Source organism: Lissotriton helveticus, chromosome 12 (assembly GCF_964261635.1).
Source record: "Lissotriton helveticus chromosome 12, aLisHel1.1, whole genome shotgun sequence".
In the NCBI taxonomy this organism is placed as follows: Eukaryota; Metazoa; Chordata; class Amphibia; order Caudata; family Salamandridae; genus Lissotriton; species Lissotriton helveticus.
The window spans coordinates 450,612,372-450,640,294 of record NC_136073.1 but is presented as its reverse complement, the minus strand read 5'-3'; the positions used below and the strand labels follow the sequence as shown (position 1 = coordinate 450,640,294).

At 42.0% G+C, this 27,923-nt stretch overlaps 1 protein-coding gene across 3 annotated transcripts in view; it reads right to left on the bottom strand.

Annotated features, from left to right (window-relative positions):
• DUS2 (dihydrouridine synthase 2) overlaps positions 1–27,923 on the bottom strand; it is a 507,948-nt gene that overhangs the window by 445,848 nt on the left and 34,177 nt on the right. For all 3 annotated transcript variants that reach the window (XM_078669057.1, XM_078669059.1, XM_078669058.1), the window contains exon 2: positions 441–583. In XM_078669057.1, coding sequence (XP_078525183.1) covers positions 441–566 — 126 coding nt within the window. In that variant the 5' untranslated portion in view covers positions 567–583. The remainder of the gene's footprint in view (positions 1–440; positions 584–27,923) is intronic.

Below are 27,923 nucleotides of genomic sequence, written 5' to 3'. Positions count from 1 at the left end.
CCTATTGCTTTCCCTCATTCAACACACACAAACATAATTCAGCCTTTGAAAATAGTTCAGTATGCAACAGGGGTAGATCTACCTTTCAGGCTCAAACCTTTACTTTAAAGAAAAGCAGAAAGGTGTGAATAGGTCTCCAAGACAATCAGTTCAAACAGCTTATTTGAGGACAAAAACAAATGTAACAAACAAAATCAATGAACAATTGCATAACAAGGAAATTATTCACAATACATATTTACAGTAAACATCACTAATTTTCGTTTTAGAGTTTCTGACACCTACTGTCCTAGTGTTAGCCACAACTTAAAGGGAGTATTCAAAAAGATTTCCCACATCATGTAAAGTGTGTTGACATCAGCTACAAAAAAGTAGGTCATAGCTTTATCACAAATACATATTGTGATCCTAGCACATGATGAGGAGCAGTTTCAACATACCTCGCAGTAAACTATATCGGCCCCATAATCCAATGCCAAAAGACGCATTGGCAGCATTCCAACACGGACCATCGGAGCAAGAATGTTCTTGCTTCTGTAACAAAGTGCTGTGCTGTTCATAATCATTACGTTTTTCCTGAAATCTGAAAGACAACAAGAGCAACAAATACAACATTTGAAATGGAACATAAGATTGTTTACTGCGTTACATCAATAACTTCCCATAAACTTATCAGCCAAAAGAAAGAACTCTCATTCAATGTTGTGAGGAGGTAACTTTGTGAGTTATTGTACCTACAGAAGCGATTACTGCATAACCTACAGCTCACAGGCTGAAACTTATTTGGATAAAATAAGAATCTAATCCTTTCAAAGCCAATGCAATGAGTCTGGTCACAGAACTGAATCAAGTCTTCTCTGTGTTACTGAACACCTGCGCTGTCAGCTAGATAAAGGTGGCGAGGCAGCACTGATCCTACTGGATCTTAGTGCCGCATTTCACTCTGCTGTCCAGACTAGGAAATATGGGTGCGCTGGGCTCAGTCCTGGCGTGGCTGAGCTCTTTTTTACATGAAAAAACCTTTCAGGTATATTCACATAGAAGGGCTTGAAAAATCCACTTGCTACAGCGAGCCAGATTTAATCAGGACAAGTTATTTTTAGAGCCTACTCAACCATTCTAATGAGCAGGCAAAAGGTGTTCTGCTTGCTCACAAAGAGTAAATAAAGAAATAAAGATGCCTTTAAATCTTGAAATCTTGTCACATTTGCTTGGCTTTCAGAGACAGAGGTCAAAAGTCAGTTTGTCTTTCCGTATTTACTTTTGTTTCTGTGGCTTATGTTAGATGATTTTGTAAAGTGAACTGTGTGGCAAGCACATTGTGCAAAGCATGTGAAATGAAAGGCTGTAAGATTTCAGGCTTTTTTTCCTAACACAACACTAAAATAGCTAATAAGTGAACTGCTCAAACATTTCAAATATATTTCACTAGTTATGAAGACACATTTTTGTAATTCTGTATTGGAAAAAAATATTCTTATAGGATCAAAACAAATCAGAACACTTAACTTGGTGATGTGCGAATTTTAAATATTTCTGCAGCAACCCAATTTTCAAACATTATTTATGCGCCATATAGTTTTATCAGTAAAACTACATGTTAGAGCAGAAGTCTTCAAACTTTATTGCGCTGAGCCCCCCCTAAGCTAAATATTTTTAAGTCAGGCCCCCCTCCAAAACTTTATGGCAAGGACTTGAAAAGCTGGAGGAGCAGGGCAAAGCACAGAGGTTTGGGCTTGTGACGCCATTTCAGGGGCACTTTTTCTGTAGCTCATAACGCACAGTAATGTGAGACTTATGAAAGAGTAAATACTTGAAACAAAAACAGAAATTAATCAACAAACACTGCCCCCCATAATTGGGGGAGTTGTGAGCCGCTCACACTCCTGGGCCCCAGTACCACACCAAATGTGTCACTAATGATATATGCATTCCTTAGTAGCAGGTAGTCACATGTACCTCTTTCACCCCTTCCCCGCCGAGGCTGGCGATCACTCCAGTCTTGACACAGGCTCTCAGTACGTTTCTGAAAAAAATAGCTCCCACACGTTGTCCCTTCTGCAGCAAGGGTTCCCTCTGCTCTAATGCTAGCAAGGAATAAGAGCCCTAATGTCTCTTTTGCAAAGACACCCATGTGCTACCCCATAAAATGAATCCTTGATGCAAAGTAATTCAAGGCAGCACGTAGCAAAACTTTGTGTAACTTTGGAAAACTATCCAATGCAAATCCTGACTTGCTTTTTTGATAGTAAGTTCCAGGATAACACTTTGCATCAGGTTTGCATTACAAGAGTAATGCAAACCTGTTGCAAAGCATTAGTAAATCTGGTCCCTCCAATGACGCTGCGCAGCCTTGTAATACATTTGAGTACAATCCAGTGCAAATTGTGATTTGTGCTGGATTGTTAATACCAATACACTTTGTATCAGGGTTGTTACACAAACTTGACGGAAAGTCTTTGTAAATGTAGGCCTAAATCATTGCTACAGCCTGACTTAAGCTGTGTGTAATAAAATGTTGGATTAATAACACATTGACAGTGCGTTCTGCCAAAGACAGGGACCGTGTAAAATTATAAAAACAAAAGTCACTCTTCCCCACTGCACCAAGCAGGATTAAATTCTCTGACTCACGCATACAGACATCTGCAGCGATTGCATTAACCAACTTAGAATTCATCCTTTATGAGTGCCTTTGCACTAATTCATTTGTGTGTGCATTATTTTAAATGCAGTTAATGTGAAGTTAAAAAAATTTTTTAAACCAGCTACTTAATATTTTTTTGTTCTTTGTAGGTCTGTGATTGACCCTGGCACCACACCGACTAACCTCTGCCCCATGCCAATTAAAATCACAGTTTCCATGCTTTATTTAAAGACCTTTGGCTGCATGTAAATGAAGATAGCCTGGAAACAGCACAAATATATAAGTTCGCGATTCCAGGCCATCTTTATTTACACTTCTTTTCTGAGACATTTGCACCCCCCTGAGAATGCTGCCACGGACCCCCAGGGGGGCGCGCCCCACAGTTTGAAGACGTCTGTGTTAGAGGGAAAGTTTTGTGGCCATTTCAATGGAAAATGAGCTATCTGTAAATGACAGTGCACTACCACAACATGCTTTAGTAATATATTTATGAAAAGTGAGTTATTAAACATTAACTGGGAAATATTCCTGCTCCTGCCCAGATGACACTGCTATTAGTGAACTAACAGGTAAGCCAGTGATCACGTGTACCCTATATGTGGACTTGATTCTTATTATACATGGAGCAAATGTTCAGTCTGGTAAATAAAGAGTTTTTTGTACAGCAGAAATAGTGAACTTGCATATTTGAAGGTGCTCACTTATGTGATAAAGAAGAAAAAGGTGTCTCCATAAGACAAATTATCATCACACAACTTGAGACCAGTTCACGGGTCAAGTACATAATAGTTAGGTCAAGTAGGTTATTCAAGTTACTAGACTTGCAGGTCTAATAAAATGTGTATGATTTTTCGAGCCCTGCATCATCATAGGTCTAAACCACACTACCTAGTTTCCGGGTGCCGCAGGGCTCAACCCTGAGCCCTCTTCTTTTCACCCTATATGTGAGAGCATTAGCCGAGATTGTAGAATCTGATGGGCCTAAATTGTTCTTGTGTGCAGATGATACCCAAATTGTGGTATCCTTATCATCTCAGGATAACAACAAAGCAGAACCTCCTAACATCTGTCTTGCCCAAGTTTCAAATTAAAATTGAATGGGGACAAAACAAAGGTTCTGTTGGTGGGTAATCAATCCAACCTTCGGGTTCCTCATCTGTGGGCATCTGCTATGGGTATAATTTCCTCATTGGCTTGTGTGGAAAAAAGAATAGGAGGTATAGCTCGATGACAGGTTGCCTATGAGCCATCGGATCAAAAAAGTAGCAGCCACCTGTTTTGGCATCCTTAGGTGGTTAGGGAAAATCTTGATGTACTGTCCAGCCTCTGCTCAAAGAATGGTTGTCCAGGTCCTGGTAATGTCCATACTGGACTACAGCAATGTGCTATACTTAGGTGCTACTACATCTCTGCTTAAACGGTTTCCGACGGTACAAAATGCGGCTGCACAGCTCCTTCACTCACCCAGATTCACCTCATCGGCCAAAATGTTACACATCCTTCACTGGTTGCCAACTGAACATCGGGTTCAATTTAAAGCCTTATGCTACATGTATAAATGTCTTTTCAACATAGGGCCCATATACCTGAGACCTTTGGTGTCCTGCTACACACCTACACGTTCGCTCCGCTCTAGCCATTTGGAGCTGGTGGTAGTTTTCAGAATTAAGAGAACACATCAAGGTGGTTGGGCATTTGCATATCTAGGGGCACAGCTGAGGAACACCTTGCCACAATAATTGAGAACCTGCAAATAACTTGCAGCTTTCCGCAAGCTGCTCAAAACATGGTTGTTTACACATGTTCATTAATAGGCACCCTTGGCTTTTGGGAATTCTGGTCGGTTCAGTGAGGATGCTAATGCTGGGAAACCTTTTTTAGGTAGCTATGCACTCTACAAATCACATAAATAAATAGATTCATGCTCAGTTCAATTAAACAAGCTATCAAATTGGTGCCATGCTGCTGTCCTTAAAAATAAAACAGAAGCAGAGTGCATCTTCCTTAATCACATCGAATATATTTTACACTGAAATGCCATTCACTACTAATATTGAAAATGGAAGTCATTCTGGGAGGGAATCCCAGAAAGTCAGGAAGATGCCGCCTTGTAAACCAGGAGGTATAAGGATCTCTCGGACATAATGAGAGTAATGCATTCAAATAGACTTTTGAGGGTAACACAAGACAGGCTGATTTGCTGTTGTGCGGTTAGGACAGCAACATACCAACTGTTTCTTTCCTCACCTCTACATGTGCATAGCTAGTATTCCTGCCTGAGCCATGGCCAGGCTCGGACTTGTCTGCCCGTGCCAGCCTCCGGGAGCTTCAGAGAGGTTTTGGGCATGAACCCTTGTTCCAAATGTTGGCTTCCTTTGTCACAGAGGAAGTAGGTGGAATCTGGGCCTTTTACAGTGTGTAGTTGTTACTCAGGTTCATTTCTCATTCATGGGGTGTATTTATTCCGAAGTACCCTTAACCCTTGCCTTTAAAGTAATAAGTACATTTAATAAATGAAATAAAAGGGTGCATGACCACTGTTTGTGTCACAAATTATTATTCTTGTCCTTTTGGTATCCTTTTACACATTCAATAGCATATCTACCTAGTGCATGTTGCAATATGGATTACTGGGCCTTCTCAGATTACCCCCATTTTTGGTGAACAATTTCACAGCAGCCCTCTCCCACTGTGGTTAAGCTGGCAAGTCTTCATAACAATTAAAATGTGCATGATAATCTCTCATTTACCCTCATCCATCACACTTACAGTCATTGCGTCCCATAACACGATAAAAGAACCTAGATGGTCAATAAGCAAAACTTAAAAACACATCCAACATAGACTCAAAAAAAACAACTCTCTTGCAGCCCCATAACTTTCTCAGCATACCTTTGAGAGAGCACAAATCTGAAAAATGTATAAGTACACCATATTTACAAGCACGTAGTATTAGCTTAGGGTGGAATATACAAGAGTGTCAATTTAGATAGAGAAAATATATACATGAGTGTTTAATTAGAATAGATGCATATATAAGTGTGGAAAACTAATGTAGAGGTTGTAGAAATGTTAAATTGATGTTGGAGTCACACGTTAGATGACTAAGTGAAAACGAAATGTAATTCTGCAAACCATGAAAATGTGTAGGCCACATGGCATTTCACAGGAAACGAAAGATGCTGCTACACTTTTAGTGACGTGGATTCTAATGTCATTTGAGTGCAAATATATTATTAGGCATAGTATTGAAGTACATGTTTTACATAGATGTGTTATATTTTAGTATATGGGTGTTAGTTAAATATCGTTTAAACAAAGAAATTAAATGTGCATATTGCAGAGGCCCGTTTCATGTAAATTTAGTAGGCCTGAATAGAGAAAGTTGCTTCTTTGATCTGCAAGAGCTCGTTAAGGAGAAGTCGCACAGAGCACGAACGATAGGTCTGTTCAAAATGTTTTATGACTCTTAGATATGGTAGAGACTGGAATTTGGGGCCTACCGAGAGAGTGTCTGTTTGCAGGTGCAAGGGGAACTTAAATCAGAAATAATGAATAGGCCCTTGTTCAGAAGTGCCAGGCATAGGCCTGTAGGAGTCTTCAGGAATTTTAGGGGGTACCGCTTGGACGAAGAGAAGCCTGGGAAGCAAGGTCAACTTTAATGAAGAATTCCGAGGAACACCAGTACGGAGTTTGCCGCTCAAAACTGCACCACGTGAGAGGCGTCTCAAGGGGCGTTCCTATTGGAAATGTGATTTTGTATTAGGGAGAGCACCCCGGGGTGGAGTTAGAGCAGATGATCTGAGGAGCCTAGGGGAGCGGATGGGTAGGCAGATGGAGAATTGAAAGATTTCGACTTGAGACAAAGACTAAGAGAAGTGTGTGATCTTCTTTGGAAGTCACCACTGCTGACACCTTTTTAGGTAAAGATCTTGTTAAGTAGGGATGTCACTTAGTCTAGTGTAGGGACAGATTTAACTTGTACTTTTTCCTTTCTGTAAATGACTCTCAAGTTGCAACTCACAGCTATTCTTGCAACACTTATGCTTTTTGAGATAGTTTTGATAATTTCCTTTTGCCGATTGAGAATATTCAGAGAGTACCTTTTTGTATTAATACCTGTATACCTTTTGAATCTTATTCTGAGATGTTTGTATCTCCAGATACTTTTGACTTTGAATTAAAACTTTTTAACCTTTCCCAGTAGTAAGTGGTTCTTTAGAGTGGTTTAAGTTCCTAATTGACTAACCTAGTAGTAGATTGTCTTTTACTCAATGACAGGTACCAACGATTCAGTCGACATGATTAGGGATCTGGTAAGGTAACTAGAGACCAGAAACCCCGCGTTAACAGTTGGTAGCAGAGGATGGTTATCTTCTTGAGGAAGGTAATCTAGACTAGGTTAGCTTACCCCAAGGCCCCAAGAGCTAGACATCGAGAGATGAGCAGCGGAAGAATCGCGTGCCGAAAAGGGTGCTGACGGTGCGAGAAAAGCAGCAGTATCGGAGGAGAGTGAGTATAACAAGGGTCATGCGTGGACAGATTGCGGTGTTTTGTGTTGTATTTGTATTGTAATGTCATGCGGAGTTGAATGCCTGTAGTGTGATTGTGAGAAGGTTGTGAGCGCGCGCAACCTGGTAAAATCTTAAGTTCGGGGTAGAGCTTAAGTGGTTCGGGTGTATCGAACATCCAGAGTAATTGTCGACCACAGTAAGGAGGTCATGAGGTACCATTGACCGCCGCAGGACCGAGATAGGGGGAGTGCAAGAGTGAGTGTGTGAGTAACGGACGCTGGTCGAAAGTTACTGTGTGTAAGTAACCTATCAGAGAAGGCGATTGTCTGGACGTAAACGGAAAGACATTTCGCCAGTTAAGGTGACAATTACAGATTGACTGTGGGCGTACAGTCAAAGAAAAGTGATCGCTTGGACGGAAGTAATCATTTTTTCGAAGTATGAATGGGACGCATGCATAAACGCGGAGACGAGCTGAAAAAGGAGGGGAACTGCTGCGAAGGGGGACGAGTGACGTCGGCAAGAGCCGCGCTGAGATAGGGCGGTTAGTGAGAAGCCGCGACGTGATAGGACGGTTGGTGTGACGTTGGCGAGAGCCGCGACGGGATTGGGCGGCTGGTGCGACGTCAGTGAGAAGTCGCGTTCTGATAGGCCAGTTGGCGAGAACCGAGCTGAGATTGGTGGATTGTCATCAGGAAGTAAACAAACCGGAGAAAACAGAAACTAGTAAACTGAAAATGAAGTGTTTTAAATCTTTGAAGGATATTTTTAAAAGAAAAAGGAGAGAGTCTTTTTACGGGCAAGAAGCACCGCCAGAGGGTACACCGGCTCATTATATGGCAGCGAATGTTGGGCTACACACTATATTATGGATTGGGGATTGGAACAAGCTTACGGAAGGGAATGAGGAAATGTCGTTCCCAAAGTATGGGACGTTTAAGTTAGAGGTGTTACATCGGCTAAAAGCAACCATGTCCGCATTGAAACCCCCGCCTAGACCGACACAGTTTGAGGCCCTTAATGCATGGATTAGGGCGGCGCACGATAGGAATCTGAATAGGCGTCAAGAAAGACTGACGCGATCGGTAAGAGCAGTGCGAGATTCCAAATGGGATGAGGACGCCAAGAGATGGAGGGTACAGGCTATTGAGGTGGATAAGTTGTACACAGTGAGAGAGGTGGCAGGTGAAAAAACACTCATGGAAGAGGATGAAGAGAGCGACTCGGAGGACAACTTGATAAATAGATTACTGATAGATAGACCGCCTCCGAACGTTGGGGGGGCAGAAAGTAGGGGACTCTCAAGGGAAGGTGGGGCTGCCATAGAGGGGTATGTACCACTTCCTATATCGGAATGGACACCTATCAAAGGTGGGGAGACACCTCAACATAGTACAGCACAGAGTGTAGTCGGAAGGTTTGTGGTACAGAAAACGCCAACCGCAGAAAGGGCGGAACCTTGTAGATTGCCAGATGCTCTCCAAGTACCCGTTACAATAGGACCCATAGTATCGATTTACAACCCAGAGAATGGGAGAGAGGAAGAACAGATACGGTTAGACAGTGAAAGGGTTGAGATGGAAAGGAGGAATAACACGACAAATGCCTGGAAGCAATTGCCAGGACCGGTAACGTGGAACACCCCATTCGAACCGACAGTGAGTCCCGCAACAGAGCAGGGGGGTCAAAGAGGACCGATGGACCTAAGGGGACCACGTCCGAAATCCTTTAAAGAGTTAAGAGTTGACTTGAGAGAATGGGATGGGTCCGCAGAAACGCAGAGCAGTAGGTCAAGAGCAGAAGCTGAGTGGGGAAATCGAGGCAATGGGACAGTATCTCACTGCGGGGCTAACGAAAGCAGTCAGGGACGTGAGGGTCAAAGCCAGGAGAACAGAGGAGTAATACGTCCTAATGATGGGAGGGACCAGCAGGAGCGAGAAGGTAGAAGCATGGAGTGTGAAGAGATGTCTCGGCTCTTTGAAAAGGGTGGAGACCAAATGGTACTAGCATACAGAGATAGGTTTAGGTGCACTCATCACGCGCCAGGGGAGAATGTGCAACACTGGAATAGGGGGAACAATGAAAGATCTTGCCATAATCGGGTGATCAGAGGTCACAGACCAATTGTGAAGAAAGGGGGAGTAATGGAATGTCTTACCATGAACCCAGAGAATCCAGGCATGAAGGGGAAGGTGGGACTATGAGGCACAATGGAGTGTTTCATCATCCACCCAGAGAGGACGGAACAGCATGGGACCTGGAGGGGTGGGAGCATGGGAGGACTCCACGTAACTCACCTGAACCCAGACGTAGGACTCGGAGCTGGGATGGGAAAGATGTGAATGGACCCCCTAGAGCTAGCGTACTGAAAGCTACAATAAAGGCGAAAAGACTTGATGTCATCAGTTTAAAATCAGATTTGGATGAGATTATAGATGGTACGTTGGCTTTAGAAAGGATTGACTTGTACGAACAAGATGAGCTGCTGTTCATAGCAAAGGATGTTACTCGGAAGGCAAGAGCAACTCATGAGAAATTGTCTGAATTGGCAGACAAGTATATGGTAGATTTGTCCAGAACAAAGACCCTACAGAGTAACCATAGGTTACAATACTCAGATCAGGATTTAGAGGAAAAAAGGACAACTGGATTGAAAACACACATAAGGGAATTGATAGCAGGAATAAGAGCGTGGAGGGATCTGGACAAATGGGAAGAGAGGTGGTCCAAAAGGGGCACTGTCAGACGGAGCATGAGTGTGATGTCTCCGGAAGGAAGGGTAATGCAGATGGAAGCATTCCCTTTGAGAGAAATATCAAATGGGAATTATGTACATGTGCCCTGGAGTAGAGGAGATTTAGCTGCATTTACCAATTCATTTACGAAGTTAAGGGACAATCCAGTAGAGTGGTATAAGCAGGTAGAAAGGTTTGTAAAGATCTCGAAAGTATTGTGGATTGATTTGAACACTTTGTTTGACATTGTGGTCCCATCTGACTTGTGGACACCGTGCAAGACTAGTGTTGAATGGCCAACTACTGAACCAGTGAGGGATGCTCAGACAAATGGACCATCTGAAATTGTCATGCAAAAGTATGAAAGGGTAATAGCTTGGCTGAAAGATAAGGTACCACCCCAGGACATAGATTGGGTAAAAATAGACCGAACAAGACAAGAACCAAAGGAGACAGTTCATGAGTTCTATGAGAGGTTGTTGTAATGGATCCCAAAGATATAGGACAGTTTGTGTCAAAGTTTGTTTTGGGGTTGAGACCTGATATTTGTTTGATGATTCAGCAACATTTAATTTGTTGGCAAAACAAACCACTAGATGAAATTTTAAGGTATGCCAGATACTGTAGCGATGAGATAGATTCCAAGACAAAGAAAATGAAGGAGAAGCTGATGGTGGTACAGATGCAGTCAGCCGGAAAGGGCAGACAGCAGAAACAGGGAACGGGGACAATGGGACGGAAGTCAAATGGTCAGAACAAGGATAGTGAAGAAAGTCAGAGACCTAGAATAGATTTTGCCACTTTAAAGAAAACGACAAAGTGCCACCAGTGTCACCAGGTGGGACATTGGAGACACGAGTGTCCCTTTAACCCTGAAAGTGGAGAACTAGAATTAGAACAGGAAGTTCAGGAGGTTCCAGTTCAAAGGGCGACAGTCCCAGGAAGCAAGGTGGTCAAAGGGGGGACTTCGGCTCCACGAGCTCAGTTTCCACAGCCACCGAAGATTGCGACCGGGGGAAAAGTCTATAAACAAATGCCTCTTTTTATTGAAGAAGAAAAATGTTATTACATTGACCCAATGACCGGTCAACGTGTGAACAGAGAAGAGGACTGTACCCTCGGGGCAGTTCTAGAAGTAGATCAGAGGGGGCCATTTGTTGAGGCAGAGGTAGCAGGGTGCCCGATGACATTCTTGGTGGATACTGGAGCTACTCGATCAACTTTGAGATCAGCAGTGGTTCCTGACCTACCAATGTCGGGGGAAACAATTCAGGTGGTTGGAGTCGCAAATAGAAGAATGACTAGTCCTTTGACAGAACCAGTGTCAGTGAAAATAGGGAACTACACAAATGAACATCAGTTTGTGGTATGTGATTCTAGTCCTGTATGTCTGTTAGGGAGGGATTTGTTGTGCAAATTGAATTGCACCATATACTGCACACCTCAGGGTGTGGAGGTACAGACCGCAGATGATGATGCTACCTTTAAGATTGCCAATGAGAGAACATGTATAGAACTGTATCCTACTCTGACTGTGGAAGACCTTCCTTGTGACCTAAGAGATGCTGTCTCAGCTGAAGTATGGGATTTTACTGGGGAAGAGATAGGACTGATCAAAGGGGTGGAACCAGTGAAGATCATGATAAAACCAAACGCTGAATTTCCAAGAACGCCTCAGTATAAACTGTCCCAGGAAACGATTGCAGGAATAAAACCTGTGATTGACTCAATGATTCAACAGGGAATACTGAAAGAAATCGTGGGTAGTCCATGTAACTCCCCGATTAAGGGTTTGCAGAAACCTAGTGGGAAGTTCAGAATAGTTCAGGACCTTCGAAAGATTAACAACATTGTGGTTTCATGTTGTCCAGTGGTACCGAATCCATCAGTGATACTGTTTCAAATACCATTCCAAGCTGAGTGGTTTACAGTGATAGACCTTTGTCAAGCCTTCTTTTCCATCCCATTAGATGAGGACAGTCAGTATCTTTTCGCATTTAAAATGGAAGATCGCGCCTTAACATGGTGTCGAATTCCACAAGGGTTCACAGATAGCCCTTCGATCTTCAGTCAGCTGTTGAAGAAGAACCTTGAAAGTCTGGTATTGCCACAGAACTCGGTTCTGGTCCAGTACATAGACGACCTACTTGTTGCGTCAGAAACAGAGGAAGCTTGTAAGGAAGACACCATTGCTTTACTGAATCATTTAGCTGAGAATGGACATAAGGTATCTCCGAACAAATTACAGTACTGTCTGACAGAAGTACAGTATCTGGGTCACCGAATAGAGAAGGGGAAGCGCAAGGTGTCTCCAGACAGGATAGAGGCCATCATGAAAATGAATGCGCCAATGACACAGAGAGAAGTTAGGATGTTCTTAGGAATGGTTGGTTATTGCCGACAGTGGATAGCTAACTTTTCACTGAAAGCAAAACCTTTACAAAAACTGACGCACAAGGAGGTGAGTGATCCGGTACCATGGGACAACGAGTGCCTAATGGCGTTCCTACAGCTGAGGGAGGATTTGTGTCGTGCTCCGGCTTTGGGAATGCCAGATTATGAGAGGACTTTCTCATTATATTGCTGTGAAAGAGAAGGATGTGCGTTATCAGTGTTGGTGCAAGTACACGGAAATGCCCGTAGACCAGTTGCATATTTTTCGGCTACATTAGATCCGGTAGCCGCAGCGTTGCCCGGATGTCTCAAATCCGTTGCTGCAACAGGTGTCAGCATTGAGAGGTGTGAGAACATAGTAATGGGACATCAATTAGTGGTGTATGTACCGCATTCGGTAGAATTGTTAATGACAAGGACCAAGACACAGCACTTGACTAATAGTAGGCTCACGCGCTATGAGCAAGTTATTCTTGCTGCAGAGAACGTGACCCTTAAGAGGTGCTCGGTCTTGAATCCTGCTACATTGATGCCACTTCCTAATGATATAGAAGGCGAAGAATGTGAAGATCACGATTGCCTAGATGTGACTGAACTATGCACGAAGCCCAGACCAGATATTGTGGATGAGCCATTGATCGACCCTGATGAAATTTACTTTGTTGATGGCTCATGCTTAAGAGACGATACTGGTCGGTTGAGAGCAGCTTATGCTGTTTGCACCATTACTGGAGTTGTGGAAGCCGCTTGCCTGGAAGGAGTACACTCCGCTCAGGTAGCAGAAATCATTGCATTGACACGTGCCTGTATAGCAGGTAGCAAAAAGAGAGTCACCATCTATACCGATAGCCAATACGGTTTCGGTGTAGTTCATGATTTCGGGCAATTGTGGTCTCAGAGGGGTTACATGACCTCCTCTGGTTCGCCAATCAGAAATGGGGAATTTGTACGACTGCTGTTAGAAGCATTGCAAGGTCCAGCTGAAATTGCAGTAGTCAAGTGTACGGCTCACACTAAAAATACAGATTTTGTGTCACAAGGAAACGGATATGCAGATGAAGTTGCCCGCTATTGTGCGGAGCAAGGGTATACTTTCACGGAGGTGGAAGTAGGCGGGCAAAGGAAAAAACCGAAGTCAATATGATGTTAGAGACCGTAGATACATGGGAAGATCTGAAACAAATGCAAGAAAATGCACCTGAGTCAGAGAAAAGGTCCTGGGAAGCAGCAGGTTGTGTGAGAAGTGAAATGGATTTTTGGGTTTCAGCAGATGGAAGAGCAGTGTTACCAGAGGAATTAGTGAGTCCAATGGCACGACAAATACATGGTCCAACACACTTAGGAAGGGATGCCATGCTGAGAGTATTTAGGCAAACTTGGTATTGCCCAAAGTTCAGGATTGCAGCAGAAGCAGTCTGTAGGAGATGTGTCACATGTCAGCAACTGAATGTAGGGAAAAGAACACCAGTTACCATGAGTCACATTGGGAGGTCTGGGGGGCCTTTCAACAGAATGCAATTAGATTTAATTGAAATGCCTAAAGTCAACCGCCTTAGGTATGTGTTGGTGGTTGTATGCATATTTTCCAGATGGGTCGAGGCATACCCTACACGTAGGTGCGATACATTCACCGTAGCAAAACTGTTACTTAGAGAATTGATCCCGCGCTACGGGGTGCCAGGCTCTCTGGAATCTGATCGAGGAACACATTTTAACAGTGAAATTGTGAAGATGCTCTGTGCCGCATTGAACATTGATCAGAAGTTGCACTGTAGCTATCGACCAGAGGCTTCAGGAATTGTGGAGCAGATAAATGGGACACTAAAGTGTCGAATTGCCAAAGTGTGTTCTTCAACTTCCTTGAGTTGGCCAGATGCTTTGCCTTTAGTGTTGATGAGCATGCGCAGCACACCCGACAGGAGGACAGGTCTCTCTCCACACGAGGTGCTGATGGGGAGGGCAATGAGGCTTCCTTCTGTACCAACTGCGACACTATTAAACATTACAGATGACCTGATCCTGGATTACTGCAAAGGACTGTCTGACGCCATTCATTCTGTGTCCTTCCAGGTGCAGGCTGCTGAGGTCCCATCTTCAAGAGAGTTGTGTCATGACCTGTGCCCAGGAGAGTGGGTGCTGGTGAAGAAACACGTCCGGAAAAACTGCCTAGACGTGCGCTGGAGAGGACCTTTTCAGGTCATACTGACCACGAATACGGCTATCAAGTGTGGAGGCCTGCCGAATTGGATACACGCTTCCCACACCCGAAGAGTTCCAGCACCCCTGGAAGAAACCGCTCCTTTCACAGATGAGAATCCAGCTGAAGACGGTGAACCATTAGAGGGGATCAGTCAAGATGTGGGGGTGTCTGAAGAAGTTGGGAGCGTTGCAGATCCAGAAGAAGAAGGGCAAGGCGGTAGCGAAACTGAAGCTGCAACAGAAGGAGAGAGCAGTTGTGAATGTGATTTGGAAACAGATCAGGAACAGAGTGATCAGGAACCGAGCAGGAGGGAAAGCAATAGGAGAACAAGAAGTGGGGCAGCTACTTGGCCTGAAAGAAGAAGGAGGCCGAGCCTGAAGCTAGCTCGAGAAGAAACTCTTGCTCCTATATCCGAAGATTCGGATCTGGAAGAAGGGGTATCGGACCAAGAGCAGGAGGGTCTAAGGAGATCAAGGAGAGTATGAGTGCCTAGCAGAAGATACTCTACATCTGAGTGGACCTACCTCGCTGCAGATGTCAGCGGAACGCAGAACTGGGAGGGTGAGGGAAGTGACCCTGACCAGAACTGACCCCTTCATAACAGTGGAAGTAAAGTTCCTGGTACCAGGATTGGAGGTCGAAAGACTGCTGACACTCAACCTCGTCTATCCTCCTCTCCTGAGTGGAATAAGAAAATTGATATTTGAGACTGTTGAGTTTCCGTGTTGCTGTTCAAGGAGTCCAATACTGGAGGGAGTCCTTCTTCGTATGGAAATATTTGAGCTAGTCGTGGAAGCTTTGGGAACACGCATAGTTTTGGACTATTAAAAACTTTGTAAAGAACTTTGTAAATATTGATAGAAAGATAACCTAGCGCCGAGTGGAAGAAGAAAGAAACTATGGACTTCCATTTTAGTGGATGGAGAAGGGCTAGAGTTGTCTATTGCTACAGAACTTAATGACTGTTCTTGCGGGAGAGAATTGTCAGCTTCCTAGTGTGGTTCAAAGAAAGACATTGTGGTTCAAATGAAGAGAGTCTTTGTGCAAAGCAAAAAGGACATTGAGAAGAAGTAAGGGACTTTGCTGAGAACGACAAACAGAGCTACACTGTTTGAGATCATGGAGACTGGCAACCCGAACCGCAGGGCAAAATGCATAGTAGGCACACTTTTAGTGGTAGTGATTTCTCTTATAGTTTTAGTAGTTACTGTATCATATATAGTGGGACATGAGAACGAAACAAAGAAAGCATCAACACAAAAGCCTACCACTGTTGAAAAGGCTTTGCTAGATGCTGAGATCAAAAGATTACATGTTGACGAATCACAGGGGAACTTTAGGTCAAATGCTTATGCCAAGTTGCTCTACGAATACATTGATGTCATGGAGGCGAAGAATTGCTACGTTTGTATGCAATTACCAGCTTCTGTGGAGGAGGGTATCAGATACCATCATCTTCCATTGACGTATGGAATCACATGTAGTTTGTTGTTGAGCATATTCTATGGAAGAGATGGGTTCGAGTATTATTTCTCGAATTTTGACTCGACATTGCCAGAGGTCCCAAATTATAAGCATCTGAATAAGTGGGACTACTACAAGTGCGAAGACAGGTTACAGAAATTTTTCATTCCATGGAAAACGTTAGATACTTCACATGCCCGAAGAAATAATCTGACTTGTCAAGTGTCAGAAATTGAGAAAAAGTTTATAGGGCAGGTGGATACTAGATACAGGAGGCAAAAGATTCTAAAAGCTTCAGGACAATGGGAAACAGATTGGACCAAGGAAGAAAGGATACATCAAAGAAAGGGTAGCCTTGGTCCAATTGCTTTAGACAAGGAGAAACGGGGGAAACTGTGCATTCACAGGAGTTACTCCTATTATGAGAATATGTATGTAGGTCAAGTCAGTTGTGAACATGCTTTCCAATTGGAGTACTACTCCAAAGATTTTTTGAAGGAGATGCAAGCAATTCCAAATGTATATTTTGTATGTGGAAGAAATGCATATGTGAAGCTACCAGATAATTGGTACGGATCATGCTATTTAGCAATTGTCTTCCCCAAAATATACCATGTTGAGAATTTAGAAACGACAAAGAGAGGAATACCAACAAGAGGGAGAAGAGATCTAGGTGCTGAAGAGGTAGTTGGGGATGTATTCGGTGCTGCATTCCCTCTCTTGGGATTGATACTGAATGACATCAAAATTAGAAGATTGGCTACAGTCGTAGATAGGTTATCTGCTAATACTGCTAGATCCTTAATGCTGGTGGAGGGAGAGATGCAATCGATAAGAGCAATGGTTCTTCAGAACCGACTTGCTTTAGATGTTCTGTTAGCCAAAGAGGGCGGAGGCTGTAAGGCTTTGAAGGTCCAGGAATGTTGCACTTACATTCCAGACAATTCAAAACCTTTAGAGAAGTACATACGAAATATTACTGCGATTCATCATGAGATTGAGGATCTGACAAAGATAAATGTGTGGGAAAAAGTAGGCCAAGGAATGGGTAATGTTGGATGTTGGTTTGCCAACCTAGGAAAGGGTATCATTTGGTACATATTGAAACCCATCATCATAATTGTGATTTGTGTAATCACTTTGTGGGGATTGGTGCGACTGTACCAATGGCATAGAGCAAACAGGTTGCAAAGATCCATGAGGGAACAGGAGAAAAGACTGACTGCGATGCAGGATACACAATATAAGAGTCTGAAGGCTCTAGAGACAATGAAACGAGGGGGTATTGCAACAACTTCAGTCTGAAAGATCCTACATTTTAGAGATGGTGTTTTGATGGTGATGACTCCTGAAAGTCATCAAAGGGGGGACTGAGAGAGCACAAATCTGAAAAATTTATAAGTACACCATATTTACAAGCACGTAGTATTAGCTTAGGGTGGAATATACAAGAGTGTCAATTTAGATAGAGAAAATATATACATGAGTGTTTAATTAGAATAGATGCATATATAAGTGTGGAAAACTAATGTAGAGGTTGTAGAAATGTTAAATTGATGTTGGAGTCACACGTTAGATGACTAAGTGAAAACGAAATGTAATTCTGCAAACCATGAAAATGTGTAGGCCACATGGCATTTCACAGGAAACGAAAGATGCTGCTACACTTTTAGTGACGTGGATTCTAATGTCATTTGAGTGCAATTATATTATTAGGCATAGTATTGAAGTACATGTTTTACATAGATGTGTTATATTTTAGTATATGGGTGTTAGTTAAATATCGTTTAAACAAAGAAATTAAATGTGCATATTGCAGAGGCCCGTTTCATGTAAATTTAGTAGGCCTGAATAGAGAAAGTTGCTTCTTTGATCTGCAAGAGCTCGTTAAGGAGAAGTCGCACAGAGCACGAACGATAGGTCTGTTCAAAATGTTTTATGACTCTTAGATATGGTAGAGACTGGAATTTGGGGCCTACCGAGAGAGTGTCTGTTTGCAGGTGCAAGGGGAACTTAAATCAGAAATAATGAATAGGCCCTTGTTCAGAAGTGCCAGGCATAGGCCTGTAGGAGTCTTCAGGAATTTTAGGGGGTACCGCTTGGACGAAGAGAAGCCTGGGAAGCAAGGTCAACTTTAATGAAGAATTCCGAGGAACACCAGTACGGAGTTTGCCGCTCAAAACTGCACCACGTGAGAGGCGTCTCAAGGGGCGTTCCTATTGGAAATGTGATTTTGTATTAGGGAGAGCACCCCGGGGTGGAGTTAGAGCAGATGATCTGAGGAGCCTAGGGGAGCGGATGGGTAGGCAGATGGAGAATTGAAAGATTTCGACTTGAGACAAAGACTAAGAGAAGTGTGTGATCTTCTTTGGAAGTCACCACTGCTGACACCTTTTTAGGTAAAGATCTTGTTAAGTAGGGATGTCACTTAGTCTAGTGTAGGGACAGATTTAACTTGTACTTTTTCCTTTCTGTAAATGACTCTCAAGTTGCAACTCACAGCTATTCTTGCAACACTTATGCTTTTTGAGATAGTTTTGATAATTTCCTTTTGCCGATTGAGAATATTCAGAGAGTACCTTTTTGTATTAATACCTGTATACCTTTTGAATCTTATTCTGAGATGTTTGTATCTCCAGATACTTTTGACTTTGAATTAAAACTTTTTAACCTTTCCCAGTAGTAAGTGGTTCTTTAGAGTGGTTTAAGTTCCTAATTGACTAACCTAGTAGTAGATTGTCTTTTACTCAATGACAGGTACCAACGATTCAGTCGACATGATTAGGGATCTGGTAAGGTAACTAGAGACCAGAAACCCCGCGTTAACACCTTTCTCTATTGGTGGGTAAGCACTTCTGTGCCCCCACATAAGGGTAGTAAGCACTATTCAAAAGCGAATTTATAATACAAGTGTTTTGTAACAAACAAATAGCGAAGTAGGTGTGCTTCATGGTCATCCCTCTTGCTCCTGAATCCTTTCTTTACTACTCGCCTGGTGTCTCATTCACTCAAAATCATTAATTTCACATCGATTATCGCACATCTGCTCTCAGTGTCTCTTTTCAAGAGACATACCTAAAACTGATCTACTTCCTCTAGTGCAGTTTACAAGTGGACAACATAAACTCAAGGACCGGAACAGCAAACTGTTGGCGATTCAGTGACTGCACTTGCAGCTCATGGGCTATAAGAAGAAAACTTTACGCCTCTAAAGTAAAAGGAATAATTGTACTTCAACATCGTTTGGCATTCTGACTCCAGATTTTGGGTGCCTGGACTGCAAAATATCAGGTTTAGTTGCTTGGCTTGGTGAATTGAGATGGGCTTCACACTGAAATGATAAGACATTCCTATAAAAGAGAGGGTAAGTCTACCAAAAAGGGTGTTGATGAGGTAAGGGGGTGGTTAGTGAGGAAATGTCTAAGTGGATGCGTAGAACTAAGCATGAATTTAAAGAAGTGCATTAATGGAAGAGATCTTGGGTGGTTAAAGATGTCCGCAGTCAGGGAGCGAGAACGTGTGGGGGTCAACATAGAGGTTTTGTGAGCCAAGCAGAGCATCTTGTAGTCGCACCTATCACTAGGATTCAGAGAGGAATTTCCAATATGAGATGAAGGACAATAAGGTGTCAATCAACTATCAAATGTTACAAATGCAAATGAGTATCCTGAATTCCGAGCATGATGAAGTCTTGTCTGGGATTGTATAAGGACTTTTATATGTGAAGAGCACAGCTTGAGGGTAGAGCAGTCATGCTAAAATCTGGTTTATGTGTTAATATTCTAATAGATAATTCCGTTTGTAATGCATTTCATGGGAATACGTTTCTATCAGTGATTGGGTTTTACCAACGGGACTTGAACCTTAAAGAAAAAGTCTGCTCTTATTATATTTGTGTCACTTTCAACGCTTATCCAGAGTATTAATAGTGCAGAGAGGATACAATCTCATTTCCAATTACTACTAACCCCCTCCTACTTGAGAAACTAAATATTTGACCTAATTGGATCTGACCAGGTCTGATCAAGAAAATGAGAACTTAAAAGGACATTTCATTTAATGCAGTTAAGAGGAAATGGAAATTAAATGAGAAATGAAATGGTATGCTGTGTTTCAAACACCAAATGACCTACTTGTAAAACTGGTTCATCCAAATGGATGTTCAGACCGTACAAAACTATTTTTGACTGTAGCATCCATAAATTACATTTTATAACTCTTTTGAAAATTGCAATATACAGTGTTTACCTATTGTTAGAGAGATGGCCAAGATGCCATTCTCATCAAGGCTCTCTCAAATGGAAAATACATCAATAATCACACAAGCAAATGCAGTTAATGGCAATTTCTATACCGTGCTACAATCAAAAGACGACCTGCAGTCCTCTTGAAGAACTAGTACTAGCATCCATGAAGGTGAGTATTGGCAAAAATTTAACTTAATAATTTATTGCAATATAAAATAAATAAGTGTGACTAAAGAAATGGTGTCGGAATCACACACACATTTCGAAATCTGGAAATGTAAAGCTTGTGTGGAAATGAATTAAGTGGCCTTCCAGCACATATATCAGGGGTCATAACAAATAGTGTGATCTATGGTGCCCTTACAGTCATAATGTTGCGTCCCTTACTCACCACGTGTGTTGGTGATGCAATTATTGGTGACATTCGGATGACAACAGTTAACCCAGGAGTGCCAAGGCAGAGAAATATTAACCAGAAGTGCAATCTCTGGTGAAAGATTGTATGGATCTTTTGTATGTCATGTCCCATCTTCCTCAATGAGTGGGCAAAGGAAAGGGAGGGAGTGGCAGTTTGACTTGCTTAATCAGACAGAGTAGGTCGGAAAGATAGTGGTTCACAGAAGCTACTTTCCTGCGATTTTGTATGTTTTTAAACTTCCTTCGCGAAACACATAGATTTCAAATAGGACAATCCTTATTTTAAGCTACACTTTCCAATTAATGCTGGTCTCCACTGTCTGACTTTAACTTCGAATTCTACACCTACACAACTCATACCACATTCCTGTATGGGTTGTTTCTTATATCTAAATCAGGGAGGCTCCTCTCGGGTCATGCTTTTTTGTGGAGATTTAACAAATTTAGATACATCTCCATGGGGTAAAGATTTCAGTTCTCCCTCTTTGTGGATAAAACAGGGACCAGAAGTGAAATGAGATGATCTGGCAAGCATTACTCCCTAATTCACATTATCTCTAAGGCAAAACATGTTTATTGTAATTTGCATTCTGGTTTCAAATTGCTCCACGCCACATATAACAGCACTTTAGTACCACACAGAGTTAGAAAAAACTTGGTGAAACTCCACTCCCTAACTTCTTTCCTGTTCTGCCTCACCCCAATTAATAAAACAGAAACCTCCCACACCTTTGGCAAAGCAACAAGTAACTCTACCATCTACATGTTAAAGAGCATATCGAGCATATAGAGAGTCACCTCACAAAAATGAAATTGGCAATATAGCAAGCAGTGAGGGAGGTGATGATTTTGGCATCCTCCCTAACCAAGGGAGAGGACCAAGTAGATGCCTTCAACACAAAGAGCACATCATGCTGAACGCTTTGGTGGTGGTCCAATCCTCCTAGGGCCACCCGAAGCAAAGTTATGGGCAAAAATACAATGATAAGATGAAATGTGAAAAGAATCGCATACCATCTTGGTGACTATATTGACTGCCGAGATATGCTCAATATCAAAGTATGGGCACTGTTGGGGGTAACGAGAATTGCTCATAGTACATCACGAGTTTTTAAGGACTATGTCTTGCGAATATCTATATATTTGCGACATACATTGTAATATGTAAAAGAGGACTGTTGGAGGCAATATTGGGTGGTACGGATATACTCAACCCATGGTAGTAACGTAATGAACACCGTGATTAATGGCCTGACTGGATGAGGGACGGCCAGTCAGAGGATGATAAACGTAATGATTCACTAAGTCTACACATAAATCAAATTAAGGTAATAACTGTTAAGTAATAATTGTGACTTGAAAGCTGTAAGAACATGTAAATAGGTGGGCGTTTTAAGATGGCCGCTGTAGTGGTGCTGAAAACGGGCAGTTTTTTCATGAGCGCCTGATCACATGATTGACACGCAGTGGGCGTTGAGATCAGCCTCCAATACATAACGCCCTGGTGACCGGCACGTTTCGAAGCTGGGACGAGAATCGGCTTGTTGTCATTGCGGGTGTGGTAAGAGCATGCAGGCAGGCTACCGTGGCGGCGTTATCGACATGCCGTCATTTTCTATGAGTAACAAGGTTTTGATAAGCGGAGCATGCACGCGAGTAGCTGGTGGCCCGAATGATATAAATATAATGATAAAATAAAAACAGATACAGGGTGCTTCACTACAGGGTCATACATAGCGGCCATAGTTTTTATGAAGGTGTAGATAATGAGTACTGATACTCACACACTGAATTGAAAGGATGAATGGAACACATCATTAAGTGTTAGCCTTCATGAAGTTGATATTTGGTACACAATGGGTTTGAAATTGAGTCGTGAAGCAGTTAAGGAGGATGAAAGGTGCACATTATGTGCAGTGCTTATGTGAGGCTTTGATATTATCTCCACAGGTGTAACAGGCAACGGGAGTGCTTTAAATCCAGGGGGAAAAGTGATGAACACACTCCAGTTGGTCTGGTGTAGGCTGGTATGAAAGCCCTCTGCCGACACCGGGTAATTACAAGTGATTGAAGACTCATGATTAATGTATGTACATTTATATCTGGTTGATCATGTTTTATTGAGATGGAACCGCTGTTTTGCTTGTTCTTTTTGTTTTATCAGCCAATACGCACCATACAAAGTATTGTCCAGTGAGGCGAGTGATTGAACCCTTCCCCCTGACGAATTTGCCACAACATATGTAACTGGCAATGAAACATGTTGGCCTTCGTCGAAAAGGTTAGCAACATGCTGTGCTTTTAAACCGAGTAAGCTCACATTTTCAAATAAAGAGGGCAATTTAATAGTGGGCCTTAACTCGATTTTAATTGCATAGAACACGTTGTTCTTTGCATATCACAGGGTTTTTTGTTTTGGGACTGTTGATCTTCTTTTTCTCTGCTCTTCTTGCCTCTTTACTGGACACTATTTCTTTTGATTCTGTGAGTGGGCAACCGATGATGATAAACGTGGGCATACTGGCGAGAACCTTATGGTAGCCTCCCTGGTGTTGCATACGTGAGGTGCCCTCTCATCCTTTCACTTATTTTTTGTTAAGTCTTTTACTCACATGTTGTGGAGGAGGACATATATAGCGGCGCAACTTGGCTGACAGCGGTTCGTGATGTTTTAGTGGATATCGGTCCGAGAGTTCTGGGCCTGCGAGGAATTGGACAGGGTGCCAGATAGTGGGTGAAACATAGGATTCCCACATTGGAAGCAGTTCTCAAAAGTGATATTGAAGAAACTCTCTTGTTACCAGGTCTTTATTGTATTGATAACTTGTGAGAGGAGGGCGGCCTGGTGATTTCCCTCTAAAGCTCCCTGTAGTAGAAGACCTCTAAAAGAACAACCATGTTTTGCGCTTATGACCATGCTCTCATATTATAGGTGAAGTGGGTAACTCTAAAACTGTGAATCTAACAGAGATCCATATTATATGAATAACTGATAAATTAAGCATAACTTAGTAGGTACATGAATTTTCCACCAGAACTTGTTTGTGGCAGACAAGAAAACAAGCAAAAGAACATTTTGTTCTTAAAAACGTGTGCTATGGGCATCTTTCTAGCATTGTGAACCATATGCATCATACTTTTCACGATCTGGGCCATGTAATATCATATTCAGGGAAGAAACCTATTCACTAGCTCTAGCAAGGGTTGTCAGCTCAATTAAATAGACCTAACTAATGAGGGACTCGTGATGTCTCTGCAACTTATGTAGTGCTGTAATAACATCAACAATAATGGTGCTGCCACCTGGGAATTTGAACAAAACCCCCCAACATATTGTTCCCCTTAAAGGCCAAATAAGGGAACATCAGTCTATTCTACCCATCCTTATCTAATTCCAATTTCATCAGTCTACAGACAGGATGGGCAGTAACATGGCGTATTTATTTATTCATTTTGTTAATTCTAACAATTTGTTCAAATAGTATTACTTAATAGTCAATTAGACGTGAGGTGCTTTGTCTCTATTTATTTAAGAACATATTCACAGTAATCTGTGAAATGAATGACTAAAGTGAGCCCAACCAATTATCTCCTATGGATAGAGTGAGAGTGAGAGTGAGAGTGAGAGAAAACACAACAACAAACAAAAACCCCAGAAAATACAGTGTGTTACTTAATTTTGCTTACCCTTAATTTGCCCAGGAGCTACCCCCCTTCGACAGTAGGTAACCTAAGCAGGTGACCTCCTGTCGACAATATGTACCCCTTTTTGGCAGTTGGGCACGGACAGACTTGTAGGAGGTAAATAGCTAGGGGAATCCATACCAAGGAGGCCATGTCCAATACTATTGGACTGTACCACTTTGCAAATTTTGGTGTACAAGCACATTGAGCTAACTCGAAAACATTAATCCAATGATCAACTGCCAATTTCTTTAGCTATTGTACTGTCTGACATGATAACGCATGAATGCAAACTTAATTTCATTGGCTTTTTATCTTTGCCCTGGCACTGCAACATTAAGTTGAAAACCATTTTCTGTATGCATGGCAGAGCTGCAAGGAGCTGCACATGGCCCACAGACGCGGCTGCCCCTCCTTCTCTCTTATGGCTTCATAGAACCTGCCTGGTATTTTACCAAAAATAATAAGCAAAGCTTCCGCTCTCTCTCTATGCTCTCACCCCCTCCTTCGCGATGTCTTCCAAGGTCAAAGTGCCAGAGCAAGCCTGTCAGAAAGAAACCCTCCTGCATGGGTATTTGCTTTCAGCTGTGCTGTCTGCTAAATACAGAACGTGGCCTCTGACCCTTAAACCTGTTGTCCCTAAAGCAAAGTTATTCCAATGTGGCCATTACAATTTAAAGTAACTCTTCCAGAAGCATGACTAAAGGCATTCCTGCTCCGTGCCTGTGTGCTGATATTTTAAATGTAGGATGCAACTTTTGATCCTACAACAGCAGTGTGATATAGGCTTCCATAAGAGATTTGTAATATGCAAAAATTATCAATGTGACTCTCTAAACAGCTCAACCAGACCCCCCTCTTCGATGAATACACAGGGGCCTATTTTGCATTTCAGAAGTACACTGATGCATCACAAATTAAAAAAAATTCCCTAGATGTATTATTGACAGAAAGCAAACAGTTTTCTCGCTGTTTCTGTCCTTTTAGAAAATATTAGTGTAGACTCCAAGCTAGCCACGTCTATTTGCTTTGTCATTTCTAGCTTTCTGTGTTTTTTTTTTTTTTTTTTACTGGCCTCACTGGAGAAAACATATCTTTTGCAATGTAGAACTGCAGATGAAACTTGTTCAAAAAGAGTTCCTAGGCAACTACTTTGTCATAAACATGGCAGGCCATCAACCCACAATGATAGCACTAGACTCAATACACCACTGTAAATTTGTGACAAGTCAATTTTAATTAGTACAACACTATGGTTAAAATTGCTACAAAATTCATGAATACATGGGGTTCAATTTCAATCAACAGTTTAGCAAATCGCGCAGGTTTCAGATTCGTACAAGCTAATGGTGCCGACTTGTACCATAAACCCATTAAAAATGTTGTGGTTCAGAATCTTGTAGTTCTATTCACTTGGACTGACGCACCTGTCTGTGTCTGAGCAAGTATGTATTCTTGAATTAGACTGCAAGACCGAGTGTGTAGTAATTGTATATATAGCTCTTGAATCCCTGGCACCCATGATATTGTGCTGCATGGCTAAACACTTATAAGGCCCAGAGGCGAGACCTATTGGCTATGCCAATGCTTGTTTCACTTTTGCACATCGTTGTCGCATGTGTGCAGAGAGGTACAAGAGGTTGCGACCGCTCCAGCCCGATAGGCAGGGGTGTTCTTTTCTGGCATCTACTGAACATGGTACTGGAATGATTTTAATTCTGCCATAGAAGCTGGAAGTACGGGGTGGAGGGGTGCTGCAGCACCCCCAAAAATAACAATGCTAGAGTTCAAAAAGTAAGTGAGCAATAAAGAGGTCTTTAAATTGTGTTTCTATCTTGACACACTTTCTGTGGTTTCAAATACTAAGGTCAAATGTCAGGCTATGTTTCCTGACAAACTGCTATTTGTTCTTTTAACACGGAGATTGGTGTTTTATTTTCTTTCTTTGCAAAGTGAATAAGACACTATTGCTGGGGTATCAGGAGATTACAAGGAAAGACTGTAGGATGTCAAGGTGTCTAACACATAAAAACTGTAAATACCTGTAAATAAATTATACAAATATTTAAAAATATATCAGCAGTTAGGAAAGCACAAATTAATACACTTTACTCGGCAATCCGCATATGAAAAATATTCGCTGAAACTAGTTTTCCAAACATTAAACGTTTGTGGCTACATGATTTGTACTTGTATTTTTATTTCTATTTTACATTTGTGAAGCGCAACGGTTACCTAGTGATGTCCTGGCGCTGCGAGTCAGAAGATCTATACAGAGATCCAAGCAGAAAACAGAATCAAGCGTGGCAAGAAAACAGCCAAGCTTTTAAATTGAATGAAAAAGCAAACAGGTGAGCTGTTGAGTGAGAAGAATCCCTTCTTAAAACCTGTTTAGTAAACCTGATCCTCAACATCTGCTATCAGCTTCATGGTTTCCAGTGAGGTCCTCCTAGAATAATGTAAGTTTTTGCAAATCAGTTTTCATGGTGGATTTACTCTAGTTGGTGGTTTTCCTCTTGCTCACTTTGAGTCATGCATTTTCTATGATAAAATAAAGTTAACTTTTAGATCCTAACATGCTGTGATCCATAACTATGACAGATAACCATCCTGAATTTACAACAAAGTGGTCTCCCCATCAGCATACCAGCACTTCTTCTAACGTTTCAAAAAATATTTCGGCATATTATAACTCAATAACATTTTAGTTCTCAGTGACAACTCAGGTAAACTTTCTCCAAGTTATGACAACATTGGAATCTTAGAGTATCTCCATTCTAAATACTATACATATTTACATGATAAAGGTGGCTCTGACATATTCTAGACAACACATTTTAGACAACAGGATCTTCTTTTGTAATATTTTTAAGAGCAATGATGGATTTTAAAAAATACTCTTACTACTGGGAAGCTTGCATATTATGAAAATAATTAACAGCCCTTTATTAGAACATGTCAGTTGATTCAAAACAAGTTAATCCTGGAACAAATATGTTTTGAAATTCAGGAGGGCTTTTTATTCACTCCGTAAGAATTACTGTAGTGTCTCTCCCAAAACTCCAGTTCTGTGGTATTTATACTTTTGACATTATCACCTGTTTTTCTGAACGTTTATTTGTTTGCTTATTTATTGCTCATCATTTTGTATTTACATATATTTATTTTTGGGTGCTTTTAAAAAAGTTGCACTAAGGGTATTTACACGTGTACTAAAACTATACATTAGCACTCACCATGGTGTATGGTGCGCACATTGCCACAGCTGAAAACCGGAGCAGACTTCCGACATAACAAGCATTGGCAAAGACAATGGGTCAGCCTATGTGAGAACTATTGGCTTTGTTGGAGTGGAGTGGCGTTGTGTGGAGTGGGTTGGCACTGTGCGGCTTAGAGTGGCATTGTGTGGTATAGAGAGGTATAGTGTGGCATGAAGTGGCATTGTGTGATGTGGAGTGGCATTATGTGGAGTGGAGTGGCATTTTTTGGCATGGAGTAGAGTGGCATTGTGTGGCATGGAGTGGCATTGTGTGCAATGAAGTGGCGCTGCATGGAGTGGATTGGCATTGTCTGGCGTGGAGTGGCACTATCTGTCGTGGAGCAGCATTGAGTGGAGCGACA